Genomic DNA, 23042 nt, shown 5'->3' with positions numbered 1-23042 from the left:
ACGTACTGCCAGAAAAGCAAAGGTGAAACAACTTTTAAAAAAATATTTATTTTATGTGGTGTAGCTTTCTTATTTCAGAGACCCATTTGGATAGCGTTTAAATGAGGAAAGGGAGCACGAGATCTGTTACTTTAAAAGTTGTCTGGCTGTATTCCTCAGAGTCTGTCTGAATAATGGAACTCAGCCTTGACCGAGGCAAGGAGACAACAGCCATTGAATACAGCAAAAAGATCAGAACAAAAGACAGGAAACAGGTCATAACACACGAGTACAGCGTGAGGCCTAGGGCTGGCAGGTGGGGGGAGGGGAGGACTGCAAAGAGCTGTACCTAGGAAAGGAGACAATAGCACATGTACTCTTCATTAATCCGGGCAAAGCTTTGCTCCTATTACTGCCGTCCTTGTCTCTCCCCCTCACTTGTGTTCTACAACCCCATTGTGACAAGGCTCCATTTAGACTGTAAACGTATCTAGGGGACTGCCTGTATTTTATGTGTACGATGCTTATCTAATGAGGCCCTGATCCTCTCCCTCCCTGGTATTTATTCCTCTGATATATTTAAAGAGAGCAATCATATCCCCCCTCAGCCTTCTTTTGGTTAGGCTAAACAACCCGAGCTCCTCGAGTCTCCTTTCATATGACAGGTTTTCCATTCCTCTGATCATCCTAGTGGCCCTTCTCTGTACCCGTTCCAGTTTGAGTTAATCTTTTTTAAACATGGGAGACCAGAACTGCACACAGTACTCCAAATGAGGTCTCACCAGTGCCTTGTACAATGGAAGCAGCACCTCCTTATCCCTACTAGATATAACTCGCCTAATGCATCCCAAGACCACATTGGCTTTGTTCACCGCCACGTCACATTGTCGACTCATAGTCATCCTGCGGTCTACCAGGACTCCGAGGTCTTTCTCTTCCTCCGGTAATTCTAACTGATGCGTCCCCAGCTTGTAACTAAAATTGTTGTTAGTCATCCCTAAATGCATCACCTTACACTTTTCTCTATTAAATTTCAACCTATTTCTGTTACTCCAATTTACAAGCTCATTCAAGTCTCCCTGCAGAATATCCCGATCCTCCTCCGAATTGGCAATACCTCCCAACTTTGTGTCATCTGCAAACTTTATCAGCCCACTCCTACAATTGGTTATGAGGTCAGTAATAAATAGATTAAATAAAATCGGTCCCAAAACCGAACCTTGAGGAACTCCACTGGTGACCTCCCTCCAACCTGACAGTTCACCTTTCAGTATGACCCGCTGCAGTCTCCCCATTAACCAGTTCCTTATCCACCTCTGGATTTTCATATCAATCCCCATCTTTTCCAATTTAACCAATAATTCCTCGTGCGGTACTGTATCAAACGCTTTACTGAAATCGAGGTATATTAGGTCCACCGCATTTCCCTTATCTAATAAGTCTGTTACTTTCTCAAAGAAGGAGATCAGGTTGGTTTGGCACGATCTGCCTTTGGTAAGACCATGTTGTAATTTGTCGCAATTGCCATTGACCTCAAGGTCCTTAACTGCTTTCTCCTTCAGAATTTTCTCCAGGACCTTGCACACTACAGATGTTAAACTGACAGGCCTGTAGTTACCCGGGTCACTTTTTTTCCCTTTCTTGAAAATAGGAACCACATTAGCTATTCTCCAGTCCAACGGTACCACCCCCGAGTTTAAAGATTCATTAAAAATTATCGCTAAGGGGCCTGCTATTTCTCGCGCCAGTTACTTCAATATTCTTAGATGAAGATCATCCGGTCCTCCCGACTTAGTCCCGTTAAGGTGTTCAAGTTTGGTTTCTACCTCGGATACGGTAATCCCCCCTCCTGTATCCCCTTCTGTCATGCTGCCAATATTCCTAAACCCTTCATTGGCCTCCTTGAACACCAATGCAAAATATTCGTTTAGATATTGTGCCATGCCTAGATTATCCTTAATCTCCACTCCAGCTATAGTCTTCAGTGGTCCTACTTCTTCTTTCTTTGCTTTCTTCCTATTTATATGGCTATAAAACCTCTTACTATTGGTTTTAATTCCCCTCGCAAGGTCCAACTCTACACGGCTTTTGGCCTTTCTCACTCTATCTCTACATGCACTGACCTCAATAAGGTAAGTTTCCTTACTTATCCCTCCCCTCTTCCACTCTTTGTACGCTTTCTGTTTTTTCCTAATCGCCCCTTTGAGACGGTCGCTCATCCAGCTTGGTCTAAATCTCTTGCTTACTAACCGTTTTCCCTTTTTCGGGATACAGGCCTCCGACAGCTCCTGCAGCTTTAACTTAAAATAATCCCAAGCATTATCTGCCTTTAGATCCATTAATATGTTTTCCCAATCCACTTCCCTTACCAGTCCTCTTAATTTATTAAAATTAGCCTTTTTAAAATTGTAAACCCTAGTCTTCGATTTAATTCTGTTAATCCTTCCATTTAGTTTAAACCGAATTAGCTCATGATCACTTGAGCCAAGGTTGTCCCCCACAACCATTTCCTCAATGAGCTCCTGACTACTCACCAAAACCAAAAATGGCCTCCCCCCTCATCGGTTCAGCTACTACTTGATGAAGGAATTGATCAGCAAGCACATCTAGGAACATCTGAGCTCTATTATTGCTACTAGCATTTGTTCCCCAATCTATATCTGGGAAGTTAAAGTCCCCCATAATTACACAGTTCCTATTAGTATTTACTTCCCTAAACACATCAAATAGTTCTTTATCCATATCCTGGATAGATCCCGGCGGTCTATAGCTTATGTCAATAAGTTAGTTTTAAGAAAAAGAAGAAAACATCACTTTTGCCAGCTGTTTCATTTCATTCATTTCACAGCTGATCAAATTAACTGGTTGGCTTGAGGAAGGCTTGAGAAATGGTAACAATTGTTTTACTTCCCAGTCCCCTAAAGGAAGCCACAGCTCAGAGTTGGGCATTTCACTGACTCTGTGTCACCAGCTGCCTCCTGCAGTAGATTTAACCATGTTTGAAGAAACAGTAAAAAAAAAATTTAGAGCTAGGTTTGTCTCTAATGCAGGCCTAGCTTATGAGACGGCGTCCAACTCGCTGGCTGGTAAGCCTGGCAGCCTGGCATGTCAGTGATGTATCTCTCCCGTTCTGTCTCCCTTAGGGAAAATGGTGAACGTAGGCGACAAAGTTCTCTTTGCTCTGGCCATCTGGACGATGACTACAGAGGCCTTTACCAAAGGCACTGAGAGGACAAAATGCCACCTCTCAAAATACAAGTCCCTGCCACCTCGGGAACTGGAGGCCTTCACGAAAGCCAAGGACAAATTTGTAAGTGTGAAGAACACACACTGGGCAATAACAGCACTGTGAGCCCTAGGCTGTCATCGGAACAGCGGCCCGCTCTGCATGTCCCTTTGCACTCAGGGAAGAAGCTGAAAACTAACTACCAAGAAGGATTTCGTTTTACTTTTCTGCCAGCTCGAGCACCCTGCTGGCCAGCACCAGGCTCTAGCACAGCGCCTGCTGAACCCAGGTCCTCTCCTCGCTGGAAGAGAACAACAAAGCACAGTTTAAACTTGGTCATGCCTATCACTGTGATATCCCTTGTGGATACCAGCCCTAGAGGTACAAGGGACACATTTGATGTCAGCATCTCGTCTCCCTGCATCACCACTGGGATTGCGTAGAACTAGGAAGGGAAGAACTAGTACAGATTTGTTCCTTTTCCTACATAAATATGGGTCTCTGTTCTTTCCTTCTGCCTCCAGGAGGACATGATGCTGTCGTCAGACCGAAAATGCAGCACCAGGATTTTCCACCGGAACTGGGAAGTCAAAGAGCTGTCAGTATGAAAAATCTCAGCCAAGGGGCACAAGAAGGTCACATGCTAGCACAGGGGTTCTCAAACTGAGGTTTGGGACCCCTCAGGGGGTTGCAAGGTTATTACATGGGGGGGAATCGCGAGCTGTCAGCCTCCATCCCAAACCCTGATTTGCCACCAGCATTTATAATGGTGTTAAATATATTTTAAAGGGTTTTTAATTTATAGGGGGGGGTCGCACTCAGAGGCTTGCTATGTGAAAGGGGTCACCAGTAGAAATGTTTGAGAACCACTATTCTAGTAGATGGTTCCTGCCTAACATGTGTCCCTTTCTTGCTGAATCTGATCTCACTTACCCTTGTGCTAATCTGACACAAGGCCCTTTGACCATTGACTTTGTAGTCACTGATTTAGTCAGGAGCATGTCAGATTTGACAGTGGCTCTTTCTCAGTGTAAATAAGAGTCACCCCTCACCTTCAGTTCAGGTGCCTTCTCACTGGCTATAAACTGGTGTCAAGAAGGACGTGTGGAGATGAAGCTGTTTCCAGTCAGGAGTGATTTTAATATTTCATTTATTGACAAATCAAGAAAGCCCTGAGTGGCTTTGGAAAATCTCCTGTTTCAACCTAGACCTGAGGGACTGTGTGAGTATTCAGTGACAGATTTCTCTTTCTCTTTCAGTGTCAGCAAATACTTGCATGTGGCTCTTGCTTTGGGCCCATCTGTATATGGGACATTGAAAGTGGGGGTAGTTGATATGATATGCACAAGGGTAGCTGCCTAGACTATGTCCAGGCAAGAACTGCTCTGCGTCTGTAGAGAAAGGGCTTTGGTCCACTGTTGGCTGAAATCTCTGGGCACCAACCAGTCTGTATCAACTTTGTTTTCAGACCAGACAAACTCATTCTCATCGACACTCCAGGAGGTTGAACAATTGGCTCCAAAATTTCCATAAGAGCAAGGAGACGGTGAGTAGTCATTGGAGACAATGAGGAAAGTGAACTTCCATACAAATTAGAGAAGGAACACGCCTACTAGGTTTCCATCCCAGAGGCGAGGGTGGGATCCATTGTGCAATGATGTCACAGACTACAGCAACAGCTAATGTAGGGTTTCAATTATGCTGCATTTCATATTAGTACAATAAACTGCAGTTTGCGTGTGCATCTGCTTGGGTTCCAGAAATCCGCATTCACATTGCTCTGTTTCCAGCACTCACCCTCTTTCCACATCTTCTGTGCTTCTTATAGATATGCACTTGCCTCCTAATTATGCGACATACCCGTGGTGGCTTTAATTTAGCCCCATTCACACATCCTGTTGTAAATATTCTCTCATTTCCCAGGAAACAACTGGCTGCCTGGAAGCATCTGTGATCCTCAATCTCTTCCGACTGCTGAACGAAGACTTGAGATGCGCTGCCTACATGGAGCTGTGTCTGTAGCCATCTGGTCTCTGCAGTGCCCGTGTCCACATCTACTTAGAGACTGGAGAGTCCCTAGCCTGAGAGCACCGCATACATATTGGGAGAAGTCGTGTGTGAACCAGGAACATTCATCTTCTCCCTCCGGCTGCTGATCATAGATTCCCGAGCAAACGGATTCCATCCTTTTATACCAAAGAATTACACAACAGTTGGCCTCCAGGTTGCTCCAATTTCCAGCTGGTGCAGCACTCTAGACTCCTTAGACTTCACAGGGATTTGGCCCTCTAGGGATATTATTTATTGGATGTAATTGTATTGTCCCTATATGAAAGCATTTTCAAAGTCAAGGTAACATAACCAAAAATATTGGAAACATTTAATAAGCTTTAATTTTAATAAAAAACACACTCCATTCTAGGATTTACACACTAGTCATGGCTTCGGATCTCTTAGAAACAACCTCAGGAAATGCATTAATATTGAACTGCATGAATATTGGAAGTTCTTACTGTACAGATCCTCGACAGATGTATTTATACATGAAATTCATGAATATTGGAAGTTCTTACTGTACAGATCCTCGACAGATGTATTTATACAGAGTGTATTTTTATCTTGCTGCTGCTTTACGTATTATTACAAAACTAAGAAGAGTAATTGATTTCTATAGCTTCCCGACTTGAACCAAAGTGTTATTTATTATGGATCAGCTATTTATTTTTATGTATTTATCTATTACTAAGATGGTGCCTTTTTATCTATAATTGTGAACAAATACAATTGTTTTCCAGGCCTTGGTCTACTATATCTATTCATCCTATTTGTACATATATATATATATCATTTTCTACTTGAGGTTAAGAATATGAGCTGTATGCTTGCTTGGTTTCTAAGTAAGCTTTGGGAGGCATTTGTTCAGCTTCTTTAGGAAGGAATTCTCCAGGTTAAGTACCTGATCAGGAAACACTTGGAGAACAATGCATCTTGGAATGCTCCAATCCACATAAGAAGTCTTCCTGGAGACATGCAAGATACCAGGTGGACAATGGGGTCGGCCTGTAAAAACTGAGTCATGCAGGGGCATGTGACTTGCCCAGATGACGCCAAAACTCCATCTTGGAGCTGGACTTTGCATAGGAGGGGGGTCCCCACCCACAAGAGTCTATTTAAACCCGTGGGAGAGCCTTCCATTTGGTCTTCAGCTAGCTAAAGAAGAAGCCTCTCCACCCCCCCAGGATACTTGAAGGAGACTGAAACAAAGGAGAGTAACTACAGGGGGTGTGAGTGATTGCTGGACCCAGGCTAAAAGGAAATTAGCCTGTAAAAGGAACAAAGCAAGAAAGGTTGCAGGATCTCATCAACATGCTACTCTTCAATGCCCCAGAGTATGTCCACTTTGACAAACCTTTACAATGGACAGGCTGGAAATAATATTTTGCAAGATTTCACATTGCTACCAAGGTCCACAAAGAAACTGGAGATATGCAGGTATATTCTTTCATTTATGCCGTGGAGACACAGGCAGAGCATATCTCTAAATCCTTTGATTTTTACTCAAGACAGTCACAAACATGACTATGCAAGCGTTCTGGCTATGTTTCATGCGTTCTTTATAGCGCAAAGATAAGTGGTTTATGAAAACTTGAGAATTGAAGAGCCAAGGGAAAATGTTGGAAGTTTCACAAGAATTCTGCATACTCTGGCTGAAAACTGTGATTGTGAGAATGTAAAACATGAAATATCAGACAGTCTAGTTATTGCATTAACAGATTAAAAACCTTTCACAGCAGCTACCATTGAAAGATTTAATCTTTGCCACAGCTATTCAAATAACAAAGCCATTGGAGCTGGTGAGACAGCAAAACTAAGAGCAACTCTCCAAACTTGAAAAGTAAAACAACTAGCTTAGAAGCTGTTAACAGATGCAGCATGAGTATTAAAAGTCATTACCAGAGAGCTCTGTGACTGAGGGACAGATTCAGCCTACATCAACAAGGTGTGGAAAAAGTCATAGTACAAGAGATGATGCATGTCCAGCAAGGGACACATAGTGTACTAAATGCTAAAAATATGGACATTTTGCACCTGTTTGCTGCATCAAAGCAGTCAGGGAGTTGATCATATTACAGACAATTAAGAGCCATTGTTTCTGGGATCTATCACTTGTGATGATATAGAGCCTGCCTGGCGAATGAAACTGCATATTTATGGCAGGAATGTTGAGTTTAAAATTAACTCAGGAACTGACATCACAATCATCTCAGTTAATTAAAAGAGTCCATGGGAGTAAGATGCTCACCAGGCATGACCTGTATAGGCTGATTGCAAGTCAGACTGGGTAGAGGGTTCTGAGCTAGATGCAGCCAGAAATAGTCAGAGATGTGACTGGTGTGAGAGGACAACAGAAGAGGCTGTAAGGCCGAAGGAAGAAGTATTCTGCAGAGTCTTTCTCAACCAGCTTCTCTACCCAACAGGCCCATGCACTCACAGCCCAGCTGCAACGATTCCTTACTAGGCCTGAAATAAATAAAAGGAGGCGAGTTCCCTCACTACAGTGGTTTGAACGGTTACAAGAAAAGATACATGTGCTAGTTCCTAACTCTGCAACTTCGGCCACTCCTCATGCTGAAGAGAAGTGTATCCTTGCCCTAGGGGCGACTCAGGCTGAGACCTTGGCCTGCCCTTGGTAAGCCATCCCTTTGTGGAGGGAAATTAAGTATTGGCTTGTACAACCCACTGGCCACAGTTCAGGCTTGTTTCTGGTGATTTAACTGTGAGTTGTCTTCCTGTTGGCCACCTGTTAGAGCCTCTGTTGCAAGCTACCTGCTAACAAACCCGTCTTGACACACGGCCCTTATTTATGTCAGTGCCTCTGAAAACACACAGCCCCTCCCTAGTGGTGAAGAAGAGTCCTTCTCTAGACCAGTGTCCTGGGTCTGGAGTACCTTGGAAGGCTGCTACCTCTGTGCCTCCAGCCTCCATTCTCTGCTGTTTCCCCTGGGCTGTATTGTACTATTGCTGCAGCTTCTACTAACCTTCTGCCAGCCCAGGCCTGCTCCCCTGCCACACTCCCATTCAGCCTGGCCCAGCTCTCAGGCTGCTGGTTCTCAGTCTCCCTGGCCCAGATCTCAGACAGCCTGTGGCTGGCTCTTCCCCCTTGGACCAGTGCCAAAAGTACTTCCCAGGTTCTCCTTCCCCCAGGCCAGGTAAATCACAAACATGGATCGTTAACCTGTATGTTATCAAGACTGCAGGGGAAGGCTCCCTTCTGGGAACAGTCCCTTTCTGCCCATTTGTGAGAGCACCGTCCTACTCCCCTTCGCTGATCAGTGATGGCTCGCAGAGTCACTCCTGAGGACGGGGGAAAAATGAATGAAAAGGCTGCTCAGTGGATCGTTACAATAACACAGCAAACCCGGAAGCTGGGCAATGCTAAGATTAGAAACAGAACTCGCCTACTCTAGGCAGGGAAACCTTGCATCATTTGGTCATGATGTCATGCAGAGGTTCTCTCACCTGGGAATCCCTGGTGAGGGCAGAGGGTTGGGAGCTAGATGCACCTGCCATACTTTCACTTTCCAGTTTCCATTGATCAAACAGCAGCATTAACGTGTGGGGTTTTCTCCTTTGACTAAAGCAAAACAAGATTCCATTTTATTTTTTCCTAAAGAGTATAAAAGCAAGAGCAATGGCAAAGCGAGGCTACATTCACAGACCAGAGGGAGGCCAAGCAACCCTGAGGAAGAAGAAGAAGAGACTAAAGCGATTTCCCAGCAAACATGCTCCAAGGTACGTGCCACTAAGTCTGGGTCTTCTGTCTAGCACATGGGCTTACTAGACTGATCTGCTGTGATCTACTCTAAAGAGTAAGGATCAAACATTATCCATTCCTCTAAGTATTTTACCGGTTTATTTTTTATTATTAGTGCTGGGGCTGTAAATTAAGAGGCTGGATCTGAAAACATTTGTGAATAGAAGAGTTGAGTTTGCTCAGCTGTGATCTTTGGGGTCAACCCACCAATTTATATATATGATTGTAGCCCTCATCTTCCTGCACCCCTCCTTTCCCTGCTTTGTCAGACTGTCAAAAATACAGTTTATAATCCTTGTAACCTGGAAATGGAGTGATGCGTGGAATTCCCCTTTCTGATTCAATAGGAAAAATGATGGGTTGCAAACTGGTCCTGGTCCTGACCCTATGGACAGTGTCTACAGAGGCCTTTCCCAAAGGTGCTCAGATGAAGAAGTGCCACCTCTCAAAATACAAGTCCCTGCCACCCCGGGAACTGGAGACCTTCAAGAATGTTAAGGACAGATTTGTAAGTGCAAAGAAGACACATAAGTAGGGTAATAATGGCAATGTGAGTGCTAGGCTGTAGTTTCAACAGCAGCCTTCTCGGCATATTACTATGGGCAGATGAAATAAGATGGAAGGCATATGCTTAGGTAAGGTTGGGGTGTAGGGTTGCTGATACAATAGAAAGAAGTCTCTCTGTCTGGATCTTCTTTGTTGGTGATCCCCCACCCAGTCTTAATTATGAAAGGGCAAAGCACAGAATGTTCAGCTCCAGCAAGTATTCAGATATTTGGGGAATGAGGATCATAGATGTGGAGAGAGGCAGAGTCATGTTCAGGGCAGGAAAGTTGGAACTGATCTAGGGCAGAATCACAGATTAGACAATAGCAGGGAAAGAATGGGATTCTTACTGTTAGAAAAGAGCGAGGGGAGAAAGAAGGGAAAATCTGTCTAAGTGGGTGTTCCTAATCCGAGTCAGTCTAAGGACGTTAGGGCCTGGCCAGCTCGGATTTCTTATAGAGTCAACCGTCCTTAATCTTAAATCTCAAAAAGTTCTGAAAGGGGTTCAAACTCTGTCCTGAGTTACCATCAAACCTAGAGAATGAGACCCAGTTTTTAACTATCTGCGGTCTTTCCCTTCCAGAGAAAACCGAGTCTAGTCCCTTAAACAGACAATCTGAGGACCCCAAATTCATGTCATGCCATCAAGCAGAATTTGAGAGATCCAGTCACTTATTTTTAAGTCGTGCAAACATTCCATGTTAACTGAAGCTGAGGAAGTGCACCACTCAGATTAGTGGTCAAGTTATCCTCCGTGTCAAGAGTTAAAGGATGCCGGTTCTCAGTTAAACTCCTGCACAAATGCAGTTCACAGCCTGAAACCAGCAAAGCAATATGACAAGAGCATGTTATTGACGTCTGTCCCATCTTTGGCACCATCTTGGAAAGAGACAGGACTCTAGGAGAGCAGCATTGTTAGGGGATCAAAGTGTTGAGTCAAATTCTGCCAGGATTTGGCACCTTCGCATGGCTAGGCTGACCAGATAGCAAGTGTGAAAAATCGGGACAGGAGGTGGGGGTAATAGGTGCCTATGTGAGAAAAAGACCCCAAAATCGGGACTGTCCCTATAAAATCGGGACATCTGGTCACCCTACGCATGGCTGAATGGGGTTATTTGATGTAACTGAGGGCAGAATTTGGCACTTTCTCTCCTGCTTTGCCTCCACTTACACATTTCCCCGTGTTCTCATTTTGTGCCTCCAGGAGGACATCGTGCTGTTGTCAAACCGAAAATGCAACACCAAGATTTTCCACCGGAACTGGGAAGTCAAAGAGCTGTCGGTAAGCAAGACCTCTGCCAAGAGAGACGAAGTTACAAAATAGCACTTGCTTCTTTCCAAAGTTGCAGTACTGTCTCTTTCCAAGCTGGATTCTGATTTCAGGTGATCCTTTTGTAGAGTAACTTGAACAGGGAATTTATTCCCAATTGACACAGGAGTCATCTGAGGTTGGAATCTGGCCCTTTTTCTATTTCTGTATTTTGTACATCCTTAGGGCTGGGAAACCAGACAAACGTTGAGACTGTGAATCAGTTTAACAAATAATTGAGCCAGGAAACAATTTACATCTCAACATCTCTACCTTGTTCCCTGTTAATACAATGCATGATACTAACTTTATCCTCAGTGTTCAACAAACCAAAGGCTTTGTCACCGCCAACTCATCCACACCTGTCTTTATCATCTATTTCCAGACTGAACTTGGTTAACCTCCCTCACATAGGCAGCTCCAGGTCGTGTGGCAGGAAATCCTCAGTTTCTGTATTTTGGTTTCCCATGAGAGAATATTTTAGTACTCTAAAATCATATCCACATTTATGTACAGCCACTTTGAAGATCCAGAAACCGTTCACCAAATCACCAGCAAAAAAAAAATACTTGCACTGGCCAAATATATCTTCAGATTTTTGTAACATAATAAAGGTTTGAGACTGATCTGAAGCACAACATGTTGTTGGATTCCAAGGAAGGAAGGTGTAAGCAACAGAGTCCAAAGGTTCAAGACTAGCAGGCTCTGTGTACAGAGTGGATTCACACCTCCCCTGCGTCTTAGGTGTCTTCCCATTGGCCATGGCTTTGGAAAGTCTCCCTAAGCAGGACACGCCTAGCTGCTGCTAACACAGACATTCCTTATCTCCGTGTCTGCGACTCCCCTGGACACACTGTTTTACCTGCACATTCTCTCCCAAGGTGCACGACAGAATGATCCTGGTGAAGGAGGAGCTGCACCTCGTTATTGACGTGCTGGAGAACTTTGAGGATCCCAGTCTGTCTGAGCCGCTTGTGAGGCCATTAGAAATCCTGAGGCACATCAGAGAGGACTTGAAGATCTGCGTGAGTATTGGATTGCAAATGTCTCTCGCCACAGTGGGACTGGGAGTTGTCTATTGAACTCCCAACAGCATTAATTTCTTAAGTGGATCCAGGATCAAGTCATCCTTGTGCCAGTAATTGTGGACTTTGCTTTGCACCCCCCTTTATAACAATGAAAGAGTCCGGATTAGGTAGTTGCTGTATGCCTTGTTCATATACATAATCTAATTAGCTAATTAACTTGATCGACTAGTTAGGGACAGATGATGCCTGGCTGCTGTGCTACTGTGCAAGCAGGTACGTCCCCTCCTTCAGCTCCTGGGCTGTAGTTTGGTATCACTGCAGATACTGTGCTCTCTGTAGCACAGCTACTGTTGTTTCCATGTGCCCCCCAGAACATCACAGTGGAGGTGGGGAGGAGCCGGGAGGAGACAGACTCATGGGTGGCTGCATACACTGGGGGAGTATGCTGCACTCCTGCTCAGCTCCAGGGCATGTTCGGTTTCTATTCAGTGGAGTTCCTCCCAGAGCTCTTCTGGGCAGCACAAGGCATACCTCCCCCTACACAGGGCCATTCCCACAGGGCTCAGTAAAGCCCATAGTTAATGCTTCAAACACTTCTGAAGTGAAAAGTACCATACAAATGCTTGGTATTGTATTATTAATAGAACCTGGCAGGTTAACATGGAATCCATCTAAAGAACAAGATAAACTCAATCAAACCAATTTGTGCCTTGGGCTTGTACCGAGAGGTAGGAGGCTCAGCCATTGTTCCTGAAATCTCTACTCATGTGCCAGTCTGCTTCATGTATTGATTTTCTTTTCAGACCAGCCATCAGCCTGACGCCCCATCGACGCTCTGGGAGGCTGACTAGCTGGCTCCACAAATTCCACGCAGCCAAGAAGATGGTGAGTACATTTGGCAAACACACAAGACAAACTTTCATCACATGTTAGTGGGAACAAATCTGTACAGGTTCATCAGCTCTGGGAGGCTGACTAGCTGGCTCCACAAATTCCACGCAGCCAAGAAGATGGTGAGTACATTTGGCAAACACACAAGACAAACTTTCATCACATGTTAGTGGGAACAAATCTGTACAGGTTCATCAGCTCCATTCCCTTCCCATGGGGCCAGTCCAGGATGGTGCCCTGTATATTGTCCAGGAGCTTCTGCAGTCCAGGTGTCCTGAGACTGAATTAGTTCAGAAAGCTGGTAAATTTCTCATATCAGGAAGGGTCATTACATCTGCTGCAGACTGTAGCGGACCAGGCATCCAGAAAACAGCCTTTACCTTGTGGCCTAGCTTGGGTCCTTCCATAGGATGCAAATAGCAGAGTTTCAGATAAACATGTGGCATCTGATCCTCCACTGCTTTGCACCTTGTACCTTGTGGAATCATTTATATTTTTACAAAAACTTTGAAGAGGTGTAGATGCTGGGCTGGGCAATGGGAAAAGAGGCCCAGAGATAATTCATTCGTACAGATCTGCCAATGCCCAGGCCTTCTTCGGAATCCAATAGAGCCAAAGATAATACCCTTCAAATTTACTATTACCCCAGATCACTGTGCCTTTTGCTTCATTCAGACTCACTGGTTCATGTAACAGACCACAGCACACGTTGTTATATACTAAGAATTACAGGACATTAGACCACCGTGTAAATGAGTATTTCCTTGGAGTAGGCCTGGGCTACACTAGTGCGGGGGTTCGAACTAAGATACGCAACTTCAGCTACGCTATTCGCTATTCGCGTAGCTGAAGTTGAAGTATCTTAGTTCGACTTACCTGGCCGTCCTCACGGTGGTGAGTCGACTGCCACAGCTCCCCCGTCGACGCCGCTTACTCCTCCTGCTGAGTACGGGCGTCGATTCGCGGATCGATCTATCGCATCCAGACGAGATGCGATAAATTGATCCCCGTTACATCGAACTCTACCTGCCGATCTGGCGGGTGGTATAGACGTACCCTTAGAGTGTTTGTAAGGTCTTGTATACACACGGACATCCAGGAAAATTAATCTGAATTAACTAAAGGTGTGAGTTCGAAGTGGATTAGTTAAACCGCTTTAAAGCCCTGTATTGATGCTGTTATTCAGAGTTAAAGTGATCTCTGGAAGTGAAGTAAAGTAACCAAATTAGACCACTTTAATTTTGAATGAGGGTGTTCACACAGGAATTTAATGCCATTTAACTAACCCACCTCAAATTCACACAGTTAGTTCAGATTAGCTTTCTTTGAAGTTCCTGTGTAAAGACACTGCTCTGTTCACCCTTTTTCTGCATGCTCTGTGCTCCCTATCTATTTACAGCTCCCTCCTCCATCAGGCCTGTGTGCAGTAGCTTTCACTGGCCCACTGCTAGCCAGCCATTCTCTGTTACAAATGTGTTCACTTCCTCTCTCCTGTCCCAGGAAACTCCAGGATGCTTGGAAGCATCTGTGATCCTCAATCTCTTCCGGCTGCTGAACAATGACTTGAAGTGCGCAGCCTACATGGAGTCCTGCACCTAAACGCCAGATCTTTACACTGTCTCACCTCATGCATCTAATCAGACACTGGAGAGCCCAGCGAATGGGAACCCTGAATCCTTCCTACAGGACACTGTATTTTAACCAGGCGTGATGCTCTTTCCATCTTGGCATTTTACCATGGATCCCACCACCCATGATCTCTGAACAAAAGATTCACATACAACCAATCTTTAGGAACAGATCTCTCCGACTCCAATTGCCAGTAGCTGATTGGTTCTAGGCCAATTCCTTAACTGCAGCTAAAGTGTAGGGCCTGTTCCCCCTGAAATCAATGGGAGATTGTCCACTGATTGCAGCGGGATTAAAATTTAGCCCTAGAGGATATTATTATTATTTATTGTATTGGTTTATTGCTACACACAAATATTTGCCAATAGTATGTTAAGTGTGCCGTTATTTATTTTAATTTAAAGAACTAGTTTTTTCACACTATTTCTTTGATTTACAGACTAGTGAGTATTTCATTAGTGTCTTAGAAAGATGCTGGAAAATGCAATAATTTTGATGCATGGAAGGTGTTGCTGTATTAGACAGATTCCGAGAATCTATTTTTGTTTCACTGGCTGACATAATGTTAAGGCATCTGATGCGATCCTTATTTAAGCAAATCTGATTTTTATTTAAGTTATTTATTGTATCTATCATTTATTTATGTGCATATTTATCAAATGGACTGTTTTTATAATATTTAATTTTTTAAATATTTAATAAAACTGGAAGATGTAAAATAAAACTGAAATGATATACATTGATGGTTGACCCTCTGCTTCCTAACTGCATTATGTTCTGATCTCATCACCTCCAAAAATAGAAAACAACAAAAGTAATTAGAGGCAAAGAAGTACTTCCAGATGAGGAGAAATTGAAGACATTAATATTGCTTAGATTAGCTGAATGGTGAGAGGGGACATAACAGAGATACTTAAAATAATGAAAAGTGTAAAGTTATAGGTATGTTCCCACTATAGCAAATCTTAGGAAACCGCTGGTGGCAGGACCGAATATTATGGGGCCTTTAAATTGGCCAAAAAGCACCTACTATAATTAGTATCCTATATTTACCACAGTATATGTGACACACTCCTCTAGAATAAAACGCTGCTGTTTTAACTGGAGCTTGAATGTATCATGTATTCTTGTTTACTTCCTTTTTATTTGTATGCATTGAAATCAGTGTGAAGACACAGCTCTGGAAAAAGTATTCACCTGCTGTTGCACAGTACATAGTGGCTGCAATTTGCCCTGTTTTTGTCTTAGGGGGATAGATACTGGGGACTGGCACTCAGGAAACCTTAATTCTCTTCCCAGCTCTGCCACTGACCTGCTGGGAGTGGTGGATGACGTTGGGGAAGTCACTTCACTGCTCTGTAGCTCAGTTTCTCCATCTGTAAAATGGGAATAATGATACTGAATTCCTTTTTAAAGTGCTTTGAGAGCTACCAGTAAAAAACACTCTAAAAGAGCTTTCTATTATTAATATAATTATATGCACTATATAAAAAGCCTGATTCTCTTCTGCCCCGGTATTGTCAGCGCTCATGACTTTTTCACAGGTTGCAGGATTTTAGCCGGGGCTGGAACCTTTCTGGTGATGATGTGAGAATCTCCAATGCTCTTGGGTCTTTCAGCCTGGCTTCTGACTGGTTGTCTTTCCCACTATCTCCAGTCTTGGGGAAGAATGGCCAATCAAGGCTGCTGCAAGAAGCAGTCAGAGATCTCTGCCCCTTAGTTGCCAACACCACTGTCACAGGAGTGGAGGAGAGGGGAGCTCAAAGAGGCTCCACTCCCTCCTCCACTCCCTGCAACACCAGTCCAAGTGCAGGAGCTCCAGGCTTGGCTTGGTAACACATCAGCAGAGGCAGGTGGTGGTGGTATTGCCCGGTGATTGGTACCAGCATCCCCCAGGCCAAGAGGAATAAAACCCAGTTGGCAACAGCAGCCCAGGAGACAAGGGAGGTAGGTGCAGAGAATGGCCTTCCCATGGGGGTGGATGAGGAGGGAAGGGAGAGGCCCTGGTCCCCTGACTGGGGTGAGCTATTCGCTGAACATTAACAGGCCAGCTGGAAACAGATGGGGAGAGGTCAAATAAGGGATTGGTTGATGCAGGTTTCCTCAGGGGTGATAAGTGACAACCAGGTGAATGATCTGTGAGAGTTGGGGGAGGGGGTAATCACAGGGGCAGGGTGTGTGAGGCCCTGGGGGGCAGGGTAGGGGTTGAAGGAAGGAAGGGGAGTCACAGAGACAGGATGTTTGGGGCCCTGGGTGTGCGGGTTGGAGGGGAGAGTCTAACAATGGCAGGGGGTGTGGGGCAATGTGAGGGTTGGAGGCGAGGGTATTACAAAGATAAAGGGTGTGGGGCCCTGGGGGGTGGGAGATGAGGGTGTCACAGAGGCAGCGGGTGTGATCCCTGAGGGGAGTGTGCAGGTTGGAGGTGGGGGTTCACAGAGGCAAAGTGTGTGTGGGACCCTGGGGGTGTTGGAGGTGGGTGGGGGGTGTCACAGAGGCTGGGGGAGTGGGGACCTGGAGGCAGTGTGGGGGGGGTAGAGCCGTGGGGGGTCACAGTGGCAGGTTCTGGATCCTGGTGGGGATTGTGGGGGGGTTGAAAATGGCGGCCATCTTGACTTATGAGAAGCTAAGTTGAGGGGGATGGGAGAGGGGCTCGGGACGTTATAGGGAGCAGGGAAAAGGGGTGAAGTCTGGCTCTGGGGAAGGGAGCTGGGTGCGAGGCAGGGGACTCCTGAGTGCAGTGGAGGAAGCTGCTGCATCAAGTGCTAAGGATTTGAGAGAGGAACGCCGCTCCCCTCCTGTCGTCCCCCCCTCAGCTTGCCCGCCCTACAAAGCATGGGCATCCTCCTGCTGAGATGAAGTCACATGAGCCTAGATGTGCTCAGAGCGTGGTCCTTGGAGCTGACTGGGCCTTTCCAAATGGCTCTGGCCCCAGCATAACCCACCAGCTCCTTGTCGCAATTCAGCTCCATACTCTGGGGGCAGGGAGCCCCTCCGCCTCCAATGGCCACAGTTTCATTGCACTCACAGGGGCATGGCTTACATTACATCCCTTCTGCTATAACAGAGGTGGGCAAACTACAGCCTCTGGAACTGTCCTGCCCGGCCCCTGAGTTCCTGGCCGGGGAGGCTAGCCCCCGGCCCCTCCCCCGCTGTCCCCTCTCTCCCACAGCTACTCCGCCACGCGGGCAGTGCTCTGGGTGGCGGGGCTGCGCGCTCATGCCGGGCAGCGCAGCGGTGTGTCTGGCTCCGGCCAGGAGGCGCGGCTCCACACATGCTGCTCTAAGCGGCATGGTAAGGGGGCTGGGGGGCTGGATATGGGGCAGAGGGTTCTGGGGGGTAGTCAGGGGACAGGGAGCAGGGGGGTTGGATGGGTCGAGAGTTCTGAGGGGGGCAGTCAGGGAAGGGAAAGTAGGAGGGGCCAGATGGGGGTGGGGGCCAGGCTGTTTGGGGGCCACAGCCTTCCCTACCCAGGCCTCCATACAATTTCACACCCCGATGTGGCCCTTGGGCCAAAAAGTTTGCCCACCCCTGTGCTATAAGAATTTATGCTGAGACTTATCCTATAGCTTGCATTCTAGGGTGACAGTACTACTATGTGTATGGGTAAGGGACCACTATTAGGAGAATTATGGAACTGGATCATCGGTTGGTAGCTCACAAGTCTGCCTGCCCCCTCTGTCTCCAGGTTGGAGGAAATCAAAAGCATCTGAACATATTCCTTGCATGTAGCCAGGGTGCAGTGGTTGCTTTAGAGCTGAGATGCAGGTGAGTGTTGAGCTGAGCATCACATGCCATCAGTAGGAAAGGAAGGGAGCTGCCGAGGGATGTGTGTGCTCCATGTTACCTCTGGGGTCCTGTTTACACTGACCAGCAATATTGAGCTGGTTCTCCTGTGAGGTTCAACAGAAAAATGCTCTTTGTGGGGCTGGCTGCATGCAGGACTTCTGTTTGTGTAGAGGTCTACATAAATCTACACCCCCTCCAAAGCTGCTAGGAAAATTCCAGGTTAGCAGTTATGACAGCTTTGCAGCAAGCTTTGAGCTGCAAAAGTAGGTAAAGCAGCTGGAATGGAACTGAGAATCAGCTCCCAGAGCAAAATGTCAGTGTTGGTTGGCACAGAGCTGATGTAAGCCTATGGTGAGTGTGTGATACATGTCCCTGATCCAGAGGACATGGGTCTGTTACAGCTGCAGCTAAGGACGTATGCCGTTTTAGCTCAAACCGTAACTGCTTGTGCTTTTGTCTCTGGGGGACTTGGCTCAATCCCGGGTGTGTTGGACAAGATGGGAGCTATTGCATTAGCACACCGTGTTTTTCTCCTCTCTTTGCAAAGCCAACCCAACATTTAATCTCATGATTTTTAAGCCAGTCTGGTGATTTTCCAAGGCTTGACTCATCATTTTTAAATGCCTTAACAGTATCCCTTTTTAAGGGAAAGTGGTAATGTGTAAAAAGCATCACTCCAGAATCAGTTCCACTCAGTGCATTGGCTAACGCTGCATTACAGGTAACTTAAAGCCAAAAATTTAATGTAGCCCTTCTAGTCAGCCACAGCAATTATCCATTCCAGATTTGTTTCATACAAGGTAAAATATGTCGAGTGGCTGAAATAAGAGTATCCGTAGCCCAGCTCCTCAAAGATATTTGTGTGCCTAACTCTCAATGGAGTTCGGAGCCTGAATACCTTTAAGGACCTGGGCCCACATAATTAAATTAAACTGGGTCAGATCCACTGGTATTTTCTAGCTCATTAGATCCACTCCAGTGACTCAAAGCAGCCATGAACTCGGCTACTTACCCAGCCAGTTTAACCAGGGTTACTGATGCCTTGTGCTGCCTAAGCAGCTGGTGCGTACCAGTGAATCTGCCTCACTCTTGTCTCACAGAATTACTGTATCTTCAGAATGCAGCTTAACATGGTTATTACTGTATGGATTTGCTAATAGAATTTTCCCTTGTGGGACACAATATTGATTCATTATTGCCTTAGGCCCTTGCCAATATTTTAGCTCCGTATTAACCACCCCATAGCAATCTGAGTTACAAGAGCATTTATAATAATCACATGTATCGCTGCTCTTCGTGTTAGCCAGTGTATTAAGTATTTAATGAAATTGGGACGCAGGGAGACGAATGGCTCATTCTATGTTATGAATCAATAGCTAGGGTACATGCTGTTAACATTTCACTGCTCTTAATTAAATAGAATATTTGGAGGATACGCTATATTGAATTAACTCAGTTGTAATTTAAGGTTACTGCCGGTAAAGCAAATTTTAATCTGAAAAATGAATGACTATTTTTGAGGAAAATCACTGATACTATGGATCTGATTGTTTTTATTTAAATCATCTCCAATTTTGTACAAGTAGTTACTAGCAGCTGGAGGTCTAATTACTTGATTGTGCCTGTGAATCAGACAATGAGACGCCCGAGGGCCGAGATTTATACCTGCAATTATCTGTACCTGTAATTTTGCTGCAGAAAATAATTGCAGGGGCTTTTTTACGTTCACTAAGTTGGAGGCCCTGTTGAAACCCCTTTAAAATGTGGGCTCCTATCCTCAAAGGTATTTAGGCTCCTATCATCCAATGAAATCAGTGGAATTTAGGTGGCTAAATTCCTTTATTGCAGGAGTCTTGTGAGAATGTTGTATATTGTTCTCGGTGTAAAGGAAAAAAAGAAAAGTAGTGCTTGAGAGAGAGGCCAGTAGAGTGGAGCGTGAAGTTGACTTTTTATCTGCAAATATATCTGGGCGTGCTATGCACATGAGCGTTTCTATAGCAATTACATTGCAAAGGAAGTTTGCAGGTGTAGAAGAGGGGATTATGATGTAAATGATAGTCCAGTAAGAGTTTGACTGAGAGACTCAGATCCCCGAAGGCATCAATTGATTCCAATGGGAGTTAGGCACCAAAGTACCTTTGAGGAGATCTGAGCTAAACTGACTAGGTCGTTTACCATCGTTGTTTGCAGTGTTGTAGCCAGGATATTCGAGAGACACGGTGATGAGGTAATTTCTTTTATTGGACCAACTTCTGTTGGTGAAAGCCACAAGCATTCCAGCTACACGGAAGACCAGAAGAAGAGCTCCGTGTAGCTTGAATGTTTGTACCTTCCACCCACAGATGTTGTTGCAATACAAGATATTGCCTCACCCACCTTGTCTAGCTCATTTAAATCTACCATTGACCAGCAATCAGATGGCACGAAGGTGTGGCTATCAAGCCGGACTAGATTCAAACAAGTAACTGATGAAAGGCTAACTGTCCCATTACCAGTCACAAGAGCAATCCCTTCCCCTTGTGTCTCCACAGGAGTACAGTGATTAATTTTCTTGAACAAAGGTGAGTGTGAAAAATGACGTCCATAAAGAGGAGGCAGAGCAGGCTTCCGTGGCCCACCCAAAACCCAAAATTAACCCTGCGAACATCACTGGACATCCAACACTACAGGAGAAACTGGCATGCCAGCTGGCCTTACCAATGCTATATTTGTTAAGAACAACAGGCTGCCGTTTACTTGATCCTACGTGAGCGCGGGGTGCTGGACTTGGTGATGTCTCGAGTTCCCTTCCAGCCCTACATTTCTGTGACTCTATGTTGACTGAGACAATATTACAGTAAAATGTCTCCTTTGGGTACCCAGATGGAGCTTCACAGTCTGCATTATCTTCCATTTTCTGATGTATAGAATACAAATTATTAGCAAATGCACATAGCCCCTTCCCCTGACCTAACTAGCCTCTGGGAGCGAGATCTCATCCCTATTCTCTAGTGCCCCATTTCAGTGCCAGCGATGCCTGGCTAATCTTTGAATGTGGCACAAACACCAGGGATAAAAGCACCTAATTGACTAAGGAGCCTAAGTCCTATTGACTTTCAGGGGCACGTAGACCCCGAAAGGCCCAGACCCTGAAAGGTATGTGGACTCCGAACCCCCATTGATTTCCATCTCAGCCTTAAGTCATTTTTGAAAACGGGGCATAGACTCCAAAATCACGTAGGCCCTTTTGAATGGTTTTTTCCAAAATCTGTCATTGAAAACAAACCCACAAACAAAATAGCAATCAAGTAAGAGTGACCTATTTATGTACAAAACATTTTAATGTGGGCCTGGAAAATCTGTTATTCAAAAAATGAATTATATCTACAGTATCCAATGTTCCTTGGAATAAAATTTGTATAAGTAATAAGTCTCCCTTTTCTCTGGAGGTCTCTTTCATGAGCTGTATGTTCAGAGATACCACCTTCATTTCCAGAAATGAAGGTGAGGAGGTTTCTTGCAGTTGTTTTGAGAACAGTGAAAAGGGAGTGTACTGACTCCCAAAAAGATGCTTACAAACAGGGCCGGCTCCAGGCACCAGACAAGAAAGCATGTGACTGGGGCGGCACATTGTAAGGGGTGGCATTTCGGCCAATCTTGGGACGGCACATTCCGGCTGCTCACCATGACGCCGAGCTCCCCAGGACGCGCCACTCCCCGCCGCCTGCACCAACCTCCGCCTCCCGTGCCGCTCTGAGCCAGGCCCGGCCGAGCCACCTTTAAAGGAGCGGCTGAGCCAGCACCTCCTGCAGCCCCCGGGGGCTCTGACTGCCCGGCTGGGAGAGACACCCCAAAGCTGGAGGGGGCAGCCCCTCTCACCCGGCTGAGAGTGGGTTGCAGTGCCTGGCTGCCCACGGGAGGAGGGAGCGGGCGGGCTCCTTTCACCCCCCTGCGAACCGCCTTGAACATCCACCACGGCTGCCGTTTTTTTATTTTGCTTGGGGTGGCAAAAAAGCTAGGGCCGGCCCTACTGAGAAATGTACTCTGTTGTTTTGCAGATCATGTACCCTTTACCCTGGCATATTCCCTAAGTACCCAACGTTCTTCCAAAGACTTCACTACTGGACATGGTAAAGTGTTATTCCTTCAGCATCTTCGGGGCCTTTCTGAATGCACTTTCATCAAAGACAATACATGCGAGAATCACAAATCTGCATGGCAGGGGCCAGTAACTTTGTAGGAAGAGGTGCCTAAATACTTGTCTGTGAAACTTTCATTCCTTATTAACCTATCACATGGGGATTGGCCCCTCTAGGGGAGATGGTCCCCACCTGTGACTAATTAGCAGATTAGTTGACTGCAGGAGCAAGGGAAAGCAAGCCTGTCTGGCTCTTGTAGGAATCCAAGGCTCAGGACAAGGGGGTGGGTGGGGAGAACGAGGTGAGGGGACCGTCTCTGGGAACTGTAGCCCATGTTGGGCTGAGGATCTACTTTGTGATGACATTTTTGACAACACTTCTGGTTAGCCAATACATTATGCCCTGAGGAAAGAGCCTGAAACCGACCCTGGGATGATATTGACGCTTCCTTGTCTAGTGGGAACCCAGCAGCTTCCATGTGGTGGAGAACGCGGGCCAAGGATTGGGCCTTGGGTGTCTGGTGGGGCCCCCGCTCCTAGTAAATAGAAAGGATGGAAGTGATTCTCTGCCTGCTGTTGGCTCAAAAGGAATAACAGCTCCCCTCCAGCACAGTCAACACAAGAAGCCGGAGGCTCAGACACCAGCAGCAGAAGTCGTTCCTGAGAGTAATTTTCACAACTGTATTTTGCCCCAAATTCTCCCAGCCAGGTGTTGT

At 45.8% G+C, this 23042-nt stretch overlaps 1 protein-coding gene across 1 annotated transcript; it reads left to right on the top strand.

Annotated features, from left to right (window-relative positions):
- The first annotated feature begins 9447 nt into the window (after positions 1–9447).
- Positions 9448–14538, top strand: LOC128845222 (interferon lambda-3-like). Its single transcript, XM_054043614.1, has 4 exons — positions 9448–9528; positions 10771–10848; positions 11757–11900; positions 14295–14538. The coding sequence occupies exons 1-4, from the start codon at positions 9448–9450 to the stop codon at positions 14391–14393; spliced, it is 402 nt and encodes a 133-aa protein (XP_053899589.1). The 3' UTR covers positions 14394–14538.
- Positions 14539–23042: the final 8504 nt, after the last annotated feature.

This window comes from Malaclemys terrapin, chromosome 11 (assembly GCF_027887155.1).
Source record: "Malaclemys terrapin pileata isolate rMalTer1 chromosome 11, rMalTer1.hap1, whole genome shotgun sequence".
NCBI classification, from domain to species: domain Eukaryota; kingdom Metazoa; phylum Chordata; order Testudines; family Emydidae; genus Malaclemys; species Malaclemys terrapin.
The sequence above is the reverse complement of the archived record's forward strand: the minus strand, read 5'-3'. Positions and strand labels throughout refer to the sequence as shown.

What these genes read in the sequence shown, in the direction of transcription:
- LOC128845222 (XM_054043614.1), top strand. Translation starts at nt 9,448, where the DNA reads ATGAAGAAGTGCCACCTCTCAAAATACAAGTCCCTGCCACCCCGGGAA. An exon ending in AGAATGTTAAGGACAGATTT is followed by an intron (nt 9,529 to 10,770) that starts GTAAGTGCAAAG and finishes TTGTGCCTCCAG; the next exon opens with GAGGACATCGTGCTGTTGTC. An exon ending in GGGAAGTCAAAGAGCTGTCG is followed by an intron (nt 10,849 to 11,756) that starts GTAAGCAAGACC and finishes TTCTCTCCCAAG; the next exon opens with GTGCACGACAGAATGATCCT.